Here is a 19,659-nt window from a genome sequence, read left to right on the forward strand (position 1 = left end):
AAAGAGTGTGTGTGAGTGTGTGTTGTTCTTCACTGTATCTGTGAGAAGTTGGTGTCAAACGAAACATCTGATAAGCTCCACTGTGTGAGACAAACGGTGCTGGACCGCAGGAGCGGAGTGGACCGCAGTCAAATCTTTATATGGCAACGGAGTTAAGTGAGATGAAGCCGCGTGAGAAGAATGTTAACTTGTCGACTGCTGTGATCTCAACTGTGAGCTGTTTATCTGTAGCCAGCACGCTGAGGTGGCACTCAGTGAAAGAGAAACATATCTGTGTCTGTGTGTCTCAGTGTGTGTGTGTGTGTGTGTGTTAAGTCAGGACAGTCTCGATCAGTGATCACTTCTGTGTTTTTACAGACAGTAGAGGAAACTGTTGACTCACGGTGCCGTGTGAGATGGTCAGGTATCCGTTCTTCGCCGTGCACTTTCTCTTCTGCCAGACTTTCCTCAACCTGAAAACACAGCAGCAGAATCAGCTGATCACGTTCACAGCGGCTCCACAGCGACTAAGACTTGATAATATATTCAAAAAAAAAAATCATGTTATTGAATGTTTGGTTTTTACTGATAAAACATGGATTTTATTTTCATTGTATAATACAAATAATGAAGCGCTAACGCTACAGTAGTTAGCAAAAGTCTGTTAGCTGCCACACGTTTTACTCTTAAAAGAGGCTTGAGTTTTTAAAAGTTCAATTCTCGTCTCCTAGAACAAATGCATTGAGTAGATGAAAGCTAACAAATGTCTTATATTATAAAGTAATAATACATTTTAACATACGGTATATTTTCCTGTACTTGTTTGGTCACAGCAATTGCCTTGAGGTTCACACAAAATTATTAAACATTAAAAATGTAGAAAAGTTTCATAGCCAGTTTAATACAAATATAAATGTTTTACTACCTAGTAGTACTACAATTTACCGTATTTACCGTAGTACTACTACACTAGCAGTAGTCGTAGTGAGAACAAATCAATATCAATATAAATATAATTGCTTCCTTACATATATAATAATCAAATGATTCAAAAAATGTTTTTAGTCAAACACAAATCTTTTAATTTTAATTTTCTTTCACATTATGTGTTTCCTTTCAAAGACCTTCATGTCAGTGTCAGTGCAGATAACTCACCCGTCGCTCTTCTTGTACAGATACCCACTGCGCTCTGTGCCGTGCTCCTTGTTGCCCTGTGGCTGGTGCAGACTGTAGGTGGTGCTCTGCCGCACCTGTGATTCCTGGGGGGAAAGACAGACGAACGGAGAGCCAACACGTTTTATTGTGATTAAACTGTTAAATAATATAAATAATACACTTGACTTCACAGATGGGAGGCAGCAGAGTGTCAAATGGATGGTTTCTGATCGGCTTCTCCTGAGTCAAATGACTATATTTGTCAGAGGGACAGAATCTTCCTGGACAAGACACCTTGGGGGCCGGACAATCAAATAAAATGAAATTTAAAAAAATAATAATTAAAAAAAAAAATTTATCTAACATTTGGAATCCAGTCGTGGGCTGGACTGGATGATATAGTGGGCAGGATTTGGCCCGCGGGCCGCCACGCATGGCATTAAGTACAACTACAGCAGCCGGTTTGACCTACAAAAATGCCTAATGGTTGGTTAGAGAATGTAAAATGATTTATTAAGTAATTAATCGATCATTTTGTAATTAATCGATTCATTAGAAAATTTATCAATTTATAGTATGTTTTGAAATGACGCTAAAAATTTGGCTTATACTTTTCAATCTCATAATTAGGAGTTAGATCAATTAATCACGATTAAACACGATTAATGCAATGATTCTCTAAGCTTGTGATGGGTCAGGTTTAAACGTACACTTTGATGGCCGTGATCATAGCATAATGCTGTAGATGAATGGAACAGAGGCAGCACCACAACTGACGTAAACACAGGACGTAAACAGCTGTGGAAATCACTTACTCTCCTAGCCTTGTTTCACAAAAGACGGAGGCAGCAGGAGAGAGAAGAAACAGATGGATAAAACAGCGCAACAAACAGGTCCACGGGCAAAAGTACAGATCTCTTCAAGTCATCGTGAGAAATACTGACAGCGACGCATTTGAAAGAGAAAAGGCCCGATGACAGGTTGAATATATTTTTACAGGAGGATTTAGTTCAGCCTGCTTTCACGAAGATATATTTTTACAGGAGGATTTAGTTCACCCTGCTTTCACGAAGATAACTCCTTACTAGTAACATGAAAAAAAAATTCTGACGATTCCACTAAAAGTGTCGACTAACAACCAGTTCCACAAGTGTTATTTTTAATGGCTCTTTCCAGCAGATATTAACGGCGGGAGTGTGTTACCTCCTTCTGCTCCACCTGTAGCGAAGACTTGAGGACGTCCCGTAACTGCGTCAGCTGCTTCCTCTCCTCGTCCTGCACCTGCTTTATCTGACGCAACAGGCAAAAACAGTAAAACACATCGAAAAAACATTTGAATAAAGTCAAAAAGGAACACATGGGAAGAAACAAGTGAGAGCTGCTGATGTTCTCACCGTGTGCAGATCTGTGGCCAGTTTCTCAATGGAAGGCTTCAGGTTGTCCACAGCCTTCAGGCCGTCCTGGAAGAAACTGACAGAGCAGCGATATTTAAATGAATCGTCCTGATTTAAAATATTTTTTTATTTCAGATTTAGGAGTTGGAAAACGTAGGTCTTACTTGCACTGAGCGTGGAAGTACTTGATGAGGTTCTGCAGCAGGTCCACGCCCTTCTTGATTTTGATCTCGTTCACTTTGAGGAGATACTGTGAAAATTTAAAAACAAAAAAAAACCCAGACCAGTCAGGTTATCTTTTCAGAGTTCGGGCTCACTAACAAAATACACACTATATTTGTGTTCTCGGTCCACAACGTTCTCGACCGATGACATTAGGTTGTCGTATCCCTATGTAATTTATCAAGAAACTCTTTGACACATCGAGGAAGACAGTTCAGTTCAGTTCAGTTCACGTCCACCGGTGGTGCTCATCAGACCAGATCAAGAAAGAATTCAACAGAACACTTTCTGTGTGGTCTTCACTGCTGTTCGCCGCACAGCTTACATTTTCCTTCATATTCTGAACAGTGCTTAATTTGTATCGTGGGAGGTTCCGGAAGGCTGAGAACGGGAGGTTCTGGCGACTGTTATATTTTTTTTTGTTGGAGCTCAAATGAAAGCCTGATTTTGCGATATGTAATTGTAGGACCCCGTGTATTTTATGTATTCATTTATTTTTCTTGTCTGTTGCGTTAACAGCAATCACTTTTTATTTCTTAGGATAGCATCAAATTAAAGTGTTTAACTCACCAATTTCGTTTATTTTTCATGACTAGTTTGCTTAAGACAGTGGTTCTCAATTATTTCCTGTCATGGCCCCGCATGGGTACAGAAATATTTTCACACCCCCCCGAACTCCCAACCCCCCCCACACCCCGCCCCCCTCTCTTGGCGAATTGAAATACTATTGAGAACCTGATAACATGTATATTTTTACCTGTACAAACCACTGTATGATTTGCTGCCACCTAGTGACTGGAGGCTTGTTATCATTCAAGCATCACAGCAGTGGTACACTCACGCCCCCCTCTGGCACCTCACCATGCCCCCTCAGGGGGACCCGCCCCACTGTTTGAGAAGTACTGGCTTAATAGAAACACGTTTCCAGCCTCACTGACCTCACACATTTGCAGCTGAAAGAATCTCCTCTCCTTCTCCATCTCTTCTGCAATTTCCGCTCCACTAATTTCCGTCCTGATCATCCCGTGCTGCCTCGCGTGCTCCTTCTTCTCCTTCTCTATTTTGGTGCTGCAAGGAAACGACATCATGGTGGTTATAAACCCGAAAAACAAGCATCCACCCGTGAGACTTCCATTAACACAACACGTGGGATTTGTGTCAAATCAGCCCTGTTTGTTCACCACCAGGTCAGGAAGTGGAGCTGTAGATCAGCTGATCATGAAAGGCTGAAAGAGTGACGCCTCTGTTTTAGACTGTTTATATTATGTGTGTGCTGACAGTTATTCCTCAGGGCCGACTGTACACAAAGACCATTCACTGAATATAAAACATCTCACACAGACAAACAGAAAAAACACACAGAGGAGAGGAGCTACAGTCCATGCAGAAGGGCAATCCATGTTTTATATGCTGCCTACGCTGTCTGACAGCATATCACCTGCAAAACCATGAAACGGTTCTGTTCTCCCCCAGAAAGACAGAACACAGTGATGAGAATATGTTTCATGAGCCCTTCAGCCTGGTTCAGGTCTGAACTGACTCAGTCTCGGAGGTTTTACTACCACTGAGTCAGAGCTTAGAGATTCTGGAGTAAAACTGTAGGACAGGTTTAAGGTGGAACTCGTTTCACACATGACACTAGACGTTCAGCTTGCTAACAGCAAATCAAGATATTGTCACTATGCCTTCTAATTGGGGAAGTCCAATATTAACTTTTTGTCGATATCCGTTATTGTCCAAATTTCCGATACCGATATATATTGGCCTGGTAATATGTATTTATTTATCTGTTCAAACCACTGTATGAGTATGACATTAAATAAATTAGCTGCAATGCTGCCATCTAGTGACTTTCACTTTAATATACAGCTGTTTATCCCCAAAACTATTTTTAGGGCCCAGGTCATTTAGCGTAACCCAGGCATTGCGTTATCGGGTTTTCATTATTGGAGGAAAAAAACGATAACAATTTCTACGGATATAACATAATACACTAATATCGAGTCGCTTAAAGAGCGTACTAAATACTAAAAATGTAGTAAATGCTGTTGTGTTTTATTGATCATAACCTGTAGGTTAAAACTTTGAATTTTGTTTTTCCTTTGATAATTAACGTTTAACGAAACGAGCCACACATTTTTAACCAAGAAAAAAAATCACCTCTAATCAACAGCAAGATTAATTCGATATCGTCAACTTTGGTCATAAAATTTGAGGCCATGACTGAGTGATGAATTTCACACTGACGACCTGTGTCGGTGCATAAATCGTCAGCATTGACGGTATTACAGCTTTGTCAGGGCAGCAGCAGCTGACAGAGAGACACATGTGAAACCAGGCTGATGGGCTGCCCTGCCCACTCACAGCTGCTCGACCGACTAATGAAGAGGAGGAGGCTCTGGATCCACTCACTTTCAGTCCTGTCACTTTCAGAAGTGATGAATCAAAGGTAAATCAGCGTAAAATAGTCTTTATTAACGACAGAGAGTCTATAGTTTATGACGTATAATTAAAAAATAACTCCACCTTGTTTGAATTCACAGCACTTAAAGTGAGATGACCTCCATTAAAAGGGTTAAAAACCAGATGTCAAACTTGTGTTTTGGATGCAAAAAAAAAAAAAAAAATTAAGATATTTTTAAACCAAATGATTTTATCTTTCAGTCTCTTTTCACACTGCAGGCAGCAGAACGATCAGTAACAACCAGAGGATTACTGATCAAACCAAGCAGTTTCAGAAGGTTTTTTTTTTTTTTTCAATAATAGCAGACAAGTGACTCTATTGATGGCTTGACTTTGGCATCAATGGAGTGAAATTAAAAGAATAATTCAGGCCAGAGAAGAACAGTCATGGCTGGATTTCTGGACGTCAGTACAAAGTCTGTACCGTCCAATCAGAACAGTCTGGAGAGACGATGAATTACCCTTTCAGTAAAGAATGTCCTTTGCAGCTTGTAAGATACATGAAAGTGCTATAAAACAGGGCCATGTGTTCCCAGCATGCACAGTAACCATGGAGGAGTGGGTGTGGAGGTGACAGTGTGGGCTGGTTATTCACGTTAGCAGAATATCACAGGTAGAGGGTTAGAGGAGGAGTTAGTCAGGACACGGGAGAGACGCAGAGACATGACATCAAACACACATTTCTATTTCAACATGGTTCATTTCATAGAGTCATATTCAGTCACTGTGTTCAACCATGGAGCTGTTAAATCAAGTAGATAAAGGGCGCTTTCTTACACTTTTGTCTCATAGTCTTTCCAGGCTTTGTCGAAAGGCTTCTTCAGATCCTGCGGGGAAAAAAACACACAAGAATAGGAAAAGAATTGACAGTTATAGATCTGAAATCATGGAACTGAACAGTTCACAGACTGGCAGAGAGTGAGAGCAAAGAAGTTAAGTTCAATTTCAAACTATCTGGAACATCTGGACGAAAACTGTGCCAAATTTAACTTTTTTAAAAAAAAAACATTTTCCACCTATATGGTCCGTTTCATTACCATGATATTAGCCAATGATAAACGTGGCAGTTGGTCAAAGATCATATAAACACTGACATATAAACAGAGTTGTTCCCAAACCTTTTCTACAGGGTTGAGCCCCCCACATCTCCACGTTGTAAATTCCCAAACTCTAACTTCACTGATTTTTATTGTAAACACTTTATTTAATAACTAATGTCTGTCCCATCATATTGAATAAAAGAAAAAAATAAAACTCAGTGCAGTTTCCTCCCTGTGACACAAATTTAAAAATAATATTGAAACTGTCCTGTTGAGGATCTCAAAAGTCCCTTGCCTCGCCTCCTGGGAGGGCCCAACCCCCACTTTGGGAACCACTGTGTTACGAGAACATTGGCTCGTGTCGGATACATTTGACTGGCTCTGAGATGTGAGTGGTTTCAGATTGACTCAGACTCGGACTAATTCTCTGTGGAAGACAGAATTGGACTTCCGCTCTCTTCGGTCGGATACATTTGACTGGCTCTGAGATCTGAGTGGCTTCAGATTGACTCAGACTCAGACTAATTCTCTGTGGACGACAGAATTGGACTTCCGCTCTCTTCATCCAAGACGCAAAATAAGATGCTAACGTTTGGTGCAGGCTGATTACTGACGACGTCTTAAGACAACTTTTTTTTTCTGTCCTTCTTTACAGCACACGAGTTGTGTTTTTAAATAATTTCAATTTGTATATAAATAAGCAGGATTATTGCTGTTATTGTGCCTGCAATATGTTTTTAAAAATTCATTAAATCCTATTTTTTAAGTCACCTTGAAATACAGTTCCAGTTGCAGTACCACTAGTAGCCACATGCATTTTAGTAGTTGCTGCAGTAAAGAGTTTGATTAACAATTTCCCCTCTTGTGCTGCTGATTAAACAGTGATCAAGACAAACAAAGACACACAGTACTGAGTGTAACTGACTCCGTCTCTCCGTCCTTATGATGATACAGTGACAGTATTAGCTGCCTGCTAACAGAGATCTGAAATCAGGGAAATGAACTTGAAGCTAAAAGTCCCTGCTCGTACAGAACAAGAAATCACATTTTCTATCCCACAGTTCGCAGAACAAGAAATCACATTTTCTATCCCGCAGTTCAACAGAACTGTGTTCCCAAGACTGATCTTCTATTCAAGATCATCGGTGCAGCATATTCAACCTGCCAGACCACAGCATCACGGGGCGGCTGGTCCACAGAAAAGGCTGTCAGACACTCACTCAACCAAGAGGAGTAAAAAAAAAAGGATTTGAAAATATTGGCGAAAAGAACAAGCTGCTGGTCAACAGAGAGGAAAAGAGAGGGTGAGAGGAAGGAAATGTCAGGGCAGAGAGGAGAAAAATGGCAACAATGGCTAAAAATACATGACACTGGGCTTGGTGTAGAAAGACGAACAGAGCAGTGAGGGCCAAAACCCAGAGAGAAATTCTCCAGGGAGAGACGATTCTCAGCGCTTTGTCTGACCAAACCTACAGGACGGAGCTGAACGTTGTACCCTTAAACAGTGGTTTCCATTCGGTAACTTATCGCCCTCTAAGGTGATCAGCAACATTTTCCTTTGTAAAAATGTAAATGTACTGATGGTTATTGAGTCTCACTTGTTGTTGTTTTTAGATGCTTTAATGGTGGGGACTAGAGCCCTGCGTGGGACTATTTTCTGCTGAATTCACTGTATGACCATTACCAGTCAGCAACTGCAACATGTCTTCATGTCTACACTCCCATCCACTGCCACAAGGTGTATGTCCACTCTCGCCTCCTCCCGCAAAACCTGAATTGGTGTCTTTATCTTTAAAGATAAATCTTAAAGATGTCTTTTGTTTGTTTTGGCCTCCGTGCACCAGTCAGGAATAATGTTCTTATTTTGTTGTTTTCATTTCGGCTAAGCTACATCCCAGTCCTGCAGTAGCCGCATTTCCAACTGCCCACTCCTGTGAGATCTAGGTTGGGTCCCACGGGACACCCACGGGACCCAACTGCAACGCAGCCCGTTAGTGGTGACCACACAATATTTTCTCCTTGATCCTCACAATTTTAGAATCCAGTCGCAGGCCCAGATTGGACAGTTTGGTGGGCCTGATTTGGCCCACAGACCGCCGGTTGATAATCACTACATTAACCCACAGAGCTGTGGCTCTGAGGCTAAGTGAACTGAACTACAACTTTCAACACATACATTTTTAGATCTACATTCATCGGCGCAGATTCCGCTGATGCACAGGATGAACACGCTGACTGTTCAGCTCTTATTCAACTGTGGAACAAGTCAAGCACACGTGAGTAGATTCCAGGGTCTCCAGGACAGGCCAGGACACAGCTCGTCTCCACCAACAATGTCCACTCTACAACAACTGTCCACGCACTGACTGAGCAGCGTTAAGCCAACGTGACTCGTGCAGGTTTAGGGACACAGACCAGTCAATGAGCAGCGGATGAGTAAATCCGCTGCAGGCGCGGTGACATCATTCCAGCCTCCACTGTGTAAATCCACTGTTAGCAGTGCATGTCGTGGAATCAGCACTTTCCATTTCCCCCCCGACAGTGAGTGTTTATCTTCAACAATAATAGTCCGGGGTCTTCCAGGGAGCCCACATCACATGGGAGTGGAGGGGCTGAAGGCAACATTTCCACTACAGATACTACTGTAGTACAAAGAACACAGTACTATGAGCAGTGGTGGGAACGAGGTATTTAGATTTTCAATTCAGTCACTTTTGAACATTAAAGAGTTCCTGCTGGAGTTTTATAATTTGGGAAGGATCAGATCATGAGACATTAGTTTACGTTCATTGGGCTAAAAAAAAAAATTTATTTAATCTATTTTTTAAGGTTTCTGTTTAGAGTGAAGATAAAACAATGTAAAAAATGTCTTAAAGTCAAGTGAATTGTGGGTCATGCTTGGTGTCAAACCCATTTTGGTTCAGAGGTCGTATACAGCCTGAGTAGATGTCAAGTACAAGTAGGTTTGTTACAATCATAACATAATTACCTAACAATAACATTACTTGAAATTTCTTTTCCTGCAAATAAGTACAAGAAAATTAGAAAATATTCATATTTAATGAAAATATCAAAATAAAATATTCATATTTAATGAAAATATAAAAATAAGAGTTTGTGCATTTATTTCACTTTCAAAATTCATCAAGCGGGCCGGATTGAATCAGCCAATTGGGCTGGTTTTTGGCCCACGGGCTGCATGTTTGACACCCCTGATTTAAAGAAAGCGACGGCAAAATCAGCTCTCATGGACGTAATTATCTCTCACAACTGGTTGCAATGATGTTGACTCTCAGTGGAGGTCACGTCGTGTTCTTTGACCAGCTGCTGAGGTCTGAGGGAAACTGAACCCAGTTTTTCCACCACAGTCGACTTTGTAACAATTAACCTTTCAGCCGTTTGGAAACTGGTATTACTAAATAACACGTAGTGAAAAAGAAATAGAAAATGTCCTTTTCTCTTTTTATAACTTTATCCTCCCATTAAATATAATTCACTTTATCAACACCACACACTTGGAATGAATATTAAAAAGCCAGAAATGAAGGGCAACTTGACAAAACACCACTGCTGGGTTTTTACACGTGAATTCCCGATTGTGTTGCACGGTGAGAAGGACATCGAGGTACAGTAGATGAGGGTTGGGTTGTTTTTTTGTTTTCTGTTGAGTAACAGTGATGAGACACGGCTCAGTAGAAGCCCTCTAATCACAGAGCCATTAGCAGCTGCCACCCCAGGGGTTGGTTCACTCAATGCTAAAAATAATGAATTAACACCATCAATTACACACAAACCATGAACCATATGTGTCGGAGTGAGTTCTTTTATTCACCGCCCTCGAGCACATGTCACCAGTGCTGGGAGTAGTTTCTCTCTTTGTGACATTCATGTCAAACTCTGACTTCATAACAGTCTCCTTCCTCCTCTCCCTGCAGTCTAAACACTCCTGTCATGCACTGTCTGGGTTTCTTCCTCCTTCCACCGCTCCTAACAGGTACTTCTCCTTGGAGAATGAGCAAGATAATGACAGAGGAGGAAGAAAATAACGGACGGGCAAGATAAGGAGGGAGAGGAGCAGAGACTAGTTCTGCAGAAATGGACGAGTGAAAAAAAAAAAAACATAAAAAAATCCATCCACGACGTGATTTCCTTTGACTTCAGTAGGAAAGGTTGGAAATACTCTGCAGCTCGTTAGCCCCGTGTCAGCGCGGTAATGAGAATCATCCCAAAGCTAATGAACAATAAAGGGGAGTTAGCCATTACAGACATGACAGGCTGCCAAAGCGGGGCTGAAAAGTGAGAGGGTGGGCGACGAGTCGAGAGGGAGAGAGAGAGAGAGAGAGAGAGAGAGAGAGAGAGAGAGAGAGAGAGAGAAAGGAAAGGAAAATGTCATGAAGTGAAGAGGGAGACGAGGAGACAAAGGCAGGAAACCATGGAGGAGAAAAACCAACACTAGCTGGAAAGAACACACTGCAGTCCAGTGAGAAACAGAGAGGGCAAAGGACAAAAGAGCAGCTCAGCAGTTCAGAGGTCAAGACACAGTCAAGTGGCCAAAGGTCATGGGGACAAGTTGCCTGTCTACAGCGCCCAGCCCCATTAGAGGAGCGGGCTAATCCCATCATACCCCAGCCACAGACTGAACGCTCACAGACGGTAATGAGTCCTGATTGCATTAGAGAGCAGCACAGACACTTGATGAGTCTCTGTCTGGGTCCAGTCCAGTCCAGTCGATACGCCGTCGTCTGTCTGACCAGCTGAGGCGATGCATTAGTTTGTGTTGTAGGAGTTTATCCCAGGGCAGCGTCTTTAACAAGGGGTTCATCTTGACACATGATTTAGTCGTAGTCTTTTTAATCAATTCTAACAGTCAGTGGAACAGTTAAAGTTTTGGTCAACAGAATATCAAAATTAATTTTGTTGACTAAAATGTCATTCGGGCTTTGATGCCATTCTGATGGGAAAATATGTTTGATTAAGATTATTATTTTCTATGACTTAATTTGTATTTGTTTAACATATTCAGGGGGTGATCAGTTCACCACATCCTTGGAATCCAGCGTTTCATGGTTATGTCACCATCTCCCATTAAACTTATCAAGATCGTCTTGTTCCGTCATTCCGACATACGGTGTTAAAACAACACAGGAACTAAGTTGTGAGGTGAGTGGACGAATACGTTGTCACACAGCGCTATATGCGTAAAAAGTAAAACTTTCATTTATACAGTATATGTCCTGTAGGACAGACTAATTTTACAAATTGACCAGAGTAACCACTCCAATCTTCTACTCATTATATTACCAGACACATTGTGTAGGACAGACTAATTTTACAAATTGAGTAACCACTCTTATCATCATATTACCACATTAGCTATGATTTAATCCCACCTTCCAGTCAACAAACATGACCTTTTGCCCTCATTTGTTCCTCCTGTTTAATTGACTAACAGATCAATAAATGGTTCATCATTTAACCCCACTAATCCTCCTTAGTTTTCATCTTAGGACAGAAGGTAGCTGAAGAAAGTCTGACAGTGAATTATAAACTGACAATATTCACACGTCCTTTAACCACAATACTGTCCACTCTTTTTTTTTTTTGGAATGTGGTTTCATTTCCAAAATGAAAAAAAAAAAACCCCACAATGATGACTTGGCACAACTCTTCAAAGCTTTGTTAAAACTTAGAACAACAACGTGGACACTTTGTTCCTTACCCCCTTGACTCCTTTCAGATCTCCTTTCAGCAGACTGTCGAGAGGAAAGGTGATGATGTTGTTCATGTTTTGGAACTGGAGGACAGGAAAGAGAAACAATGTTTTCAGAGTGAGGCACTGACGGGTTCTCCAAATACGCACCAAACAGTTCATGTTCTCAGTAACACCGGCATCTTAACGTAACCACTGAGAAACAGAATGTTCAGACCGATGAGCACAGAGATACAGTGGATCCATTATAACACAGTCAGATCCCTTGTGTTGCTAAGCTGCTAATTTCCAACCTGAGCTCGTGGAGATTACACACAGAGATTTAAGTGCCGTTTAAGCAGCAGAGCCACACGTGGATGCTGTGGTTGAACTGGTAGCTTATCTCATCTGACCACATGGTCTAATGAATGATATAACTTCATTGTCAGACAAACGCCTGGCTTATTATTCTGACATCACCGCTGCTGTAGTGGGTTGTGTGTAGTGCTGGCATTAGGCAATTAGTGCAAGTGAATTAACACAGTGTGTGCGGTTGACTGAACTGCAACACATTCATAACAGCCATTATGGTAAAACGTTGCAATGTCATAATGTGCAGCGGTTTAACTCATCCACTGGGCTGATACTTTCACTACAGTGTGTTAATGTGCAGCGGTTTAACTCATCCACTTTCACCACAGTGTGATATTACATCAAACATCGACTGAATCAATGTTTGACAGACACAAACATTTAGGGTTAACAGAAAATTATTCTTAAAAATAGAAAACTTCCAGCAGTCCTTTTTTTCCATAAGCAAAAGTACAAGGATACCCTGAGGTCAAAGTGTTAATGAAGCAGGTTGGCTCCACCGGTGGTTCCCAACGACATCACAAATCTCTCACGACACTAGAGGCATTTTTTCTTTCTAGAAGTTTCCAGTTTTCTAGTTTTATACTGTGTTACAAATACAGAGTGGCCAGATTAGTGCACAGAGGGATTTTTTATATGCTGCATTTTATTTAAACTCGATTTATACGAACGGGTGAAATAATTAAACAAGTACTTTTTGTACTTTTTGTATAAAATACTAAACATTTCAGTCAAGCCCATTTGAATTCCAGGTGACTTCATGTGGGGTCGCAACCCAGAGGTTGAAGAACACTGGGCTAGACCAGACATGGGCAAACTAAGGCCCGGGGGCCAGATGCGGCCTGTTCATCTTTTTAATCTAGCCCGCCAAACTTTTCCAAATTATATAATTTATTTATATCCCAGTGTAGCCCACACCTGTCATGGCAGCTAAGAATAGTAAAACAGAGAGAACTATTAATAGAATAGAATAGAATAATGTTCTAACCTGGGAGGAAAAAAATGAAAAAACATTAGGATTTTATCTTACATCTAATAGGGTGCCTGTTATTTAAAAAAAAAAAGGTGTGAAGATGATACAGATGTGAAGGTCAGCATCTGAATCAAACAGATCTTAGGATCTTAGATCTTAGGTTGTCAATGTTTTCCTTTTCCCTGTTTTGGTCTTGATAACAAACCCATCTTAGCAGGGTTGGACCAGGCTGGATGAGATCCAGCTCATACAGTATCTGTTGCTGAAGGATCTCTGGCTGCTTCACTGGAAACCCAAGGCTGGCAGCTACGTGTGTCTTTGTTAGAGAACTCACACACACACACACAAGGACTCAGGGGAAGGACGGCAATTAGAGACAGGATGGAAATCTTTCTTTGTCCCCTAGGATTTCATGCACAGGTTAGAAAACACACAAATACACCAGTGCAGCACACTCACCAGGTTTTTGAAAAGTGCCGTGAGCTCCTTGGTGAAGACAGAAAACTTGAGGAAGGCCGAGCCCAGATCGGGATCATCTCTGTACACACAGTTCTCTCCAAATTTCTCCAGGGCCTGAGTGTACTGTTCTTCGTTCTCCACGTGGGCTGAGAGAAGACAAACACAGGTCGGCCAAAAAAAAGAGTCAGACCACTCTGGATGTTGCAAGACAAAAATCAATAGCAGTGAATTAATAATGAATGAAAACCTTCAAAAAGAACAACACTCTGCCTTTTAGTCTGATTGATCATCTGTGATCGATCCTGAAGCCTGAATCAAAGCTCATTGCTGAGGTATTTTCATAACCCTTATAACTAAATTATTTCATAATTAAATATTATGAAATTGATTTTTTTTTACAGCAGCAACTATAAATGAAAGTCCAACCATGTTTACATTTTATTTATTTATTTTTTTAAATAATAAAAATGGATCTGGGATTAATCTTTTCCTAAATTAGGGACAAACCACTGATTAACTTAGAGTTGATAAAGTGTTAATTAAGGCTGTCTAATCTGTTATGGCGCTGACCCTGGGTCAGTGGTGAGGCAAACAGGATTAATATTTTATGGAACAGTCTAGTCAGAAATATCGAATTTGAACAGAGTGCAATGCCTTTTTTTTAAAAAATTAACGAGAACTTAAAAAACTCAAAATAATCGAGCAAAACTGGAATTTGAGAATTAATAGGTAAATTCAAAAATTGATTTAGACTACTGCATATCACCCATCCAATAAAATGTGGTATAGACTCTCTATTATAGACTTTTCTGGTGGGCCACATAAAATGATAAGGCGGGTCCGATGTGGCCCGCGGGCCTCCAGTTTACCCATAGTGCCCCAGATAATTCCAATTCACACCAGAGCATGTGGCTGATAACATGTAAAGCCATTGGGACAGTAGTGCAGGTAGGGATGAGCATAGGGACGGTTGCTATGGCAACTTTCACTGGGATGTGACGGCAGCAGAGGGGGCTTGTCAAATGGTAATGGGGACGGAGCAAGACAAAAAAAAGACAGGGAGAGACAGAGAGAGGAGTGGGTAAAAATATGAAGCAGAGACTCATGCTGCAACTTCCTGAGTCAGCTCTTTATTCCAGACACTCGTGCGCTCACGGGTTCACAAAGCTGGATAAGATGACGTCTCAGCAGCAGAGGTATCCATCTTGTTATTAAAAGGAGAACCTGGCAGGTCTCTGAGTCACCACCTGTAGATCCCCTCACATCAGACGAATCTAATTCAAGCCCAGAAATATCAACTGATGGTAAAGATTGATGAAACGGCTTCTTTGAACATTTACGAGACAGACAAGAAGAGACGAAGAGAGGAAGACTGCAGATGTTGCTGGAGGGAGCAGCGTTTTTTTTCCTGACAGAACTGGACGAACAAGATGAAGAACATTATTAAAATGCGTGTCCTCGTGTGATTTTAAATATTAAATACTGTTGAAAAACAGATCAGATCACAAGATATACAATACACTGCCATGCTATAGTCACTGAGACGTGTTGAGCTTAACATCAAGTTACTAAAACTGGAACAGAGGGATCTACATTTGTTATCCCTAAACAAGCCATTGCAGGATGTGTTTGGATGAACAAATATTCAAAGTCAAATATTTACCTGCAAATACTGTATAAGCGGTCCCTATACAATCAACTAGAGCGGGGTGTCAAACATACGGCTCGTGGGCCAAAACCGGCCCGCTGGGGGGTGCAATCCGGCCCGACTTATGAATTTTGAAAGTGGAAAAATGCACGCACACCTCATGTTGGTGATGTTTTTCAAAATATATTTAATTGAATATGGATATTTCCTAATATACTAGTTTAAATGCAACACAAAGATTAACCAAAGCCACGAATATTTGCATGTTAACTATTAACAAAAAAAAAATCAATCCAGTGCCGTAGAATATCGATACAGTACGGTGAAAGAAAATATTGTGATATTTCAGTGTATCAACATTTTCTTACACTCCTTGTGTTTTGCCTCTCGATAATATGTTCGCCGCATCGAGACCTTCTTAAACAATTACACTCCTTGTGTTTTGCCTCTCGATGTTCCCCGCACCGAGACCTTTTTAAACAGATCAATAACATGAGGACGATGTGTTACTGCAGCAGCAAAGCTGTGGCTGACACTGTTCTGAAGGACAGTGAAAGACAACAACAGAACTTTGTTGACACTAAATGACCTCACATCATTAAAACACTGACACATACAGTACATGTTCATGTTTTACTGCAGCGGCTGAAGTCACTGACCCACTTTAACTCAAACGAACACATAAATACATCAAATGTGATCTAACTTCATAGTTAAAGACGAGCAACATTTAAAGGGTTCAATTAACCTCTATGTTTACTACACACATAATGATCCAGATATGGCACCAAACTTTATACTAAGCATTAATAAATAATTCATGTGTGGATTAGGACAACAAAGAAAAAACACAAAACCGTTGTCACTGAGTATTTTAACATGAGCTCAGATAAAAATCAAAAGAAATAATAATAGACCATTTTCTGACACCTCGCTCACGACCCTAACCCCTCCTCTCCCCCCACTCCCACCCACCCTTACCCACAGTCTATGGTTTACACATAAACTCTCTCCACTTGCTGTGAACTAAACTCTGTTGTTTTTCAAGTGGCACATGAGCTCTTCGCTCTTCGACTCAACCTTCCCTCCGGGCTGCTTACAGACTACATGCATATTTGTTGTAACACGACCTCAGCCCATCACATGTGCAGTCTGCAGCACTGAACCACAAAAGTGCCGCGAGGCACGTCGGGAACAAGGGGACCAAAAGTGAGCCTGGAGGACAAACCCGGTCCTTTTATCTGCTCTCCGTGGTCTGTCCTTATATCATATGTTGTCTAAATATTTACAACAGATAAAGCAGGCGTTCAGACGACTGTGGTGAAGCCACGTGGGAGAGGCATTGTTCAAACATGTCTTTTATTAACACACCACTTCCTCTGCTATATGACAACTCTGAGGTTTGTGGTGGTTTTTATATCCTTCTGACCTTCTTACCTTCTGAGAGAGTCAAGGTCGAGCATTTTTCCCCTCATTGAAATAGAATACAAATTATTAACATCACGCAAAATAGGAAAATTGTTACAGATAAATTTAATTGAAGTGAGAGAAGTAAAATTACATTTTACCTTTGCGTACAACATATCCAGTACACATTAGCACAGACCTAAACATGAGGCGCTCTGGTGGGCCACACAAAATGAATGCCAGATTCGGCCCACGGGCCTCGAGTTTGACACATTCAAACACAGAGACCAATCAAACATTCCTGAGGAATACTGTGGAAATTCTCCTTTCTATCACACACGCACATACGCACACACACACACACACTGTAATCACCAGGTAGCAGACCAACCTCTGCTTCCTCTCAGTGTCTCTCCCACAGTCACCAACACACACACACACACATACATACACAGCCCATGTGAGCCTGAGCCTATCAGTCTTGGTCTGCTGACACTCTGACTCCGGCTATCATAATGTCCGGCTGACCTTTAACCTTTTGTTATCTCCACGGCGACTCTGAGAAAATAAAGATACTGATACATCGAAGAAATGACAGATTGTCTTTATTTAATAAAGAACAGAAACTGCTGGTAAATCTTGACGATGTCCCGACTTTGACTGACCCACCATCTCAGGTCATGTGGCCCAGCAGAGCTAAACATGCATGTGGATGTTTTAAATAATAATAACTCTATGGCACTGATTATCAACTGTTGGCCCACGGGCCAAATCCTGCCCGCCCGACCTATCCAATCCAGCCACGACTGGATTCCAACATCGACATCAAATAATAATATTAGACAAAAATTTGATTTTTTTTTTCAGTTTCTCTGAGTGTCCGGCCCCCTAGGGGTCAGTCCAGAAATATCCTGGCCCTCAAACAAATACATATAGTTGGTGACCCCTGGTCTATTGTATGGAGTCTATACTGATGTTTACTGGATCGGTTGACTACAGTGGTCAGATTCTGCATGTGTGCACTACGTGGCAATTTTTTTCATTTGTGTTGAAAAAAAAAAGTAGTCTGTTCAAATTCAATTTTTCTGTTCTCATCATCAATCATTCTCTGCACTAGACTGTAAAATTCTGTTTGGTTTCCAACATGGACTGTTTTCACATCCGATTAAGTTTGACAGCCCTGGTCCAAGGTGACTAATTTCTCTGACACCAGTTCTGTGTGTTTACTCGTTTATTTTCCACACTCCCCTCAGTGCTGTTCTGTTAGATGTTTATCCATAAAAAGGTTTTGGGATATGTGGCAGCCAATCACTGAGGCTGAAGGGTGCAACAGCAGATACAAAAATGTTCACTTGTCTGCTCCGAGGTCTGTATTCAGCAGCTTTGGCAGCTCTGTTCTGCCTTCAGGACTTTGCCACTAGTTTATTCATCAAAACCCTGCAGCTGACAGCCTGACGGGTGTCTGCAGCCACTCAGGACTCTCTGGCTCACTGGTAAATCTTGCTCTCCATCTCTTTCTCCTCCTCCAATCATCTGTCTTTTACACTATTATGACCACAAACTGGTAATAAAAAAGATTTTATTACAGAGTCACAGTCCGGTGCAGTTTTTTTTTTCAGTATTGTAATTAGAACTTTAATATTACCCACAAACTCCTGTCACAGTCCGGTGCAGCTTCTCCTCTCCTCTCTTCTACTCTCCTCTCCTCTCCTCTCCTCTCCTCTCCATTTCCTGCTATAGTATCCAAAAATATCCCCACAGGGTTTGAAGAATGACAGCCAATGACACCATGAGCACATTGTCTGTGCAGTCAGCGTCCAGGCTCCCCGTTGTGTGCATCATTATTCAGGCTTCAACTCTGCCTGCTCCACAGAGAAAAGGAAAAGAACAGCCTCTGACTTTAGGTTTCACTTTCTCAACACGCAGGATTTTATTTAGCAAAACGAGTTTCAGAAAATCCACCTCTACAGCCTGTGTGTTTTGTTACTGGTTTGAGCACGTGTCAAACTCAAGGCCCGCGGGCCGAAATCTGACTCCTCACGTCAATTTATGCGGCCCACCAGAGCATAACGTGCATCTGTACTAATGTGTACTAGACAAGGTAATTTGTCTAGTTAATTTATCTCATTTTGAGATTTTACATTTTATGTATAACTATATTCTTATTTTGCTTTATGTTGATATTTTCAATTTAATGTATTATTTACTTTAATGAGGAAAAAGTCTGTTGAAATTTTTAATTTCTGTTGAGTTTTTATAATAATAAAAAACTCAATCACATTACAGAAATTTATATATGTATTGTCTGATAAAAAACTCAATCACATTACAGAAATATATGTATTGTCTATTATAATACTGCCTATTAAACTACATGTTAAACATAATACACTCATAACTGACGTGCGATAAAGTCCCTGTCTCTTCCTGCAGACGTCCAAGGTCACTCAGAAGTTCCGTTCAGAAAACAGAATAAAAATTCCCATGCGTTAAGACTGAAAGAATCTGCCTGAGTTTTAATGCTATCATCTTAGAGCACGTGTAACTATTGACCTTGGCAGGGTTATTTCCACAAGAGGTTCTGTTTATACAGTAAACACCAACGGAAATTTAGACCGGCTCAGGTCACTTCCTCCCAGACTACAGTTGATTATAATAACAGCTTTCAGCCGTGTGAGACTTATCTCAAACAAGTGTAACCTGCAGGACCGTGTGCGGACATTTAAATGAAGGCCATGTGACAAAGGGGGCATTCATTTGGCAGCCGAACACTGTGAGAAAACCAAACAGGTTCACCTGATACACAAACGGCAGCAAACGATGGCATCCTGAGATTTTATGGCCACAAAAGAGGCAAA

General features: G+C 41.1%; 1 protein-coding gene across 1 annotated transcript in view; it reads right to left on the bottom strand.

The window, feature by feature from the left end:
* The window catches only part of LOC103377570 (arf-GAP with SH3 domain, ANK repeat and PH domain-containing protein 2-like), a 35,084-nt gene that overhangs the window by 257 nt on the left and 15,168 nt on the right, over window positions 1-19,659 (bottom strand). Inside the window, exons 3-11 of the mRNA XM_008308437.2 lie at window positions 13,747-13,892; window positions 11,973-12,047; window positions 5,991-6,040; window positions 3,689-3,818; window positions 2,693-2,778; window positions 2,529-2,604; window positions 2,338-2,424; window positions 1,135-1,238; window positions 383-452 (exon numbers count right to left, since the gene is read on the bottom strand). Coding sequence (XP_008306659.2) covers window positions 383-452; window positions 1,135-1,238; window positions 2,338-2,424; window positions 2,529-2,604; window positions 2,693-2,778; window positions 3,689-3,818; window positions 5,991-6,040; window positions 11,973-12,047; window positions 13,747-13,892 — 824 coding nt within the window. The remainder of the gene's footprint in view (window positions 1-382; window positions 453-1,134; window positions 1,239-2,337; window positions 2,425-2,528; window positions 2,605-2,692; window positions 2,779-3,688; window positions 3,819-5,990; window positions 6,041-11,972; window positions 12,048-13,746; window positions 13,893-19,659) is intronic.

Source organism: Cynoglossus semilaevis, chromosome 1, assembly GCF_000523025.1.
Source record: "Cynoglossus semilaevis isolate Cse_v1.0 chromosome 1, Cse_v1.0, whole genome shotgun sequence".
Taxonomy (NCBI): domain Eukaryota; kingdom Metazoa; phylum Chordata; class Actinopteri; order Pleuronectiformes; family Cynoglossidae; genus Cynoglossus; species Cynoglossus semilaevis.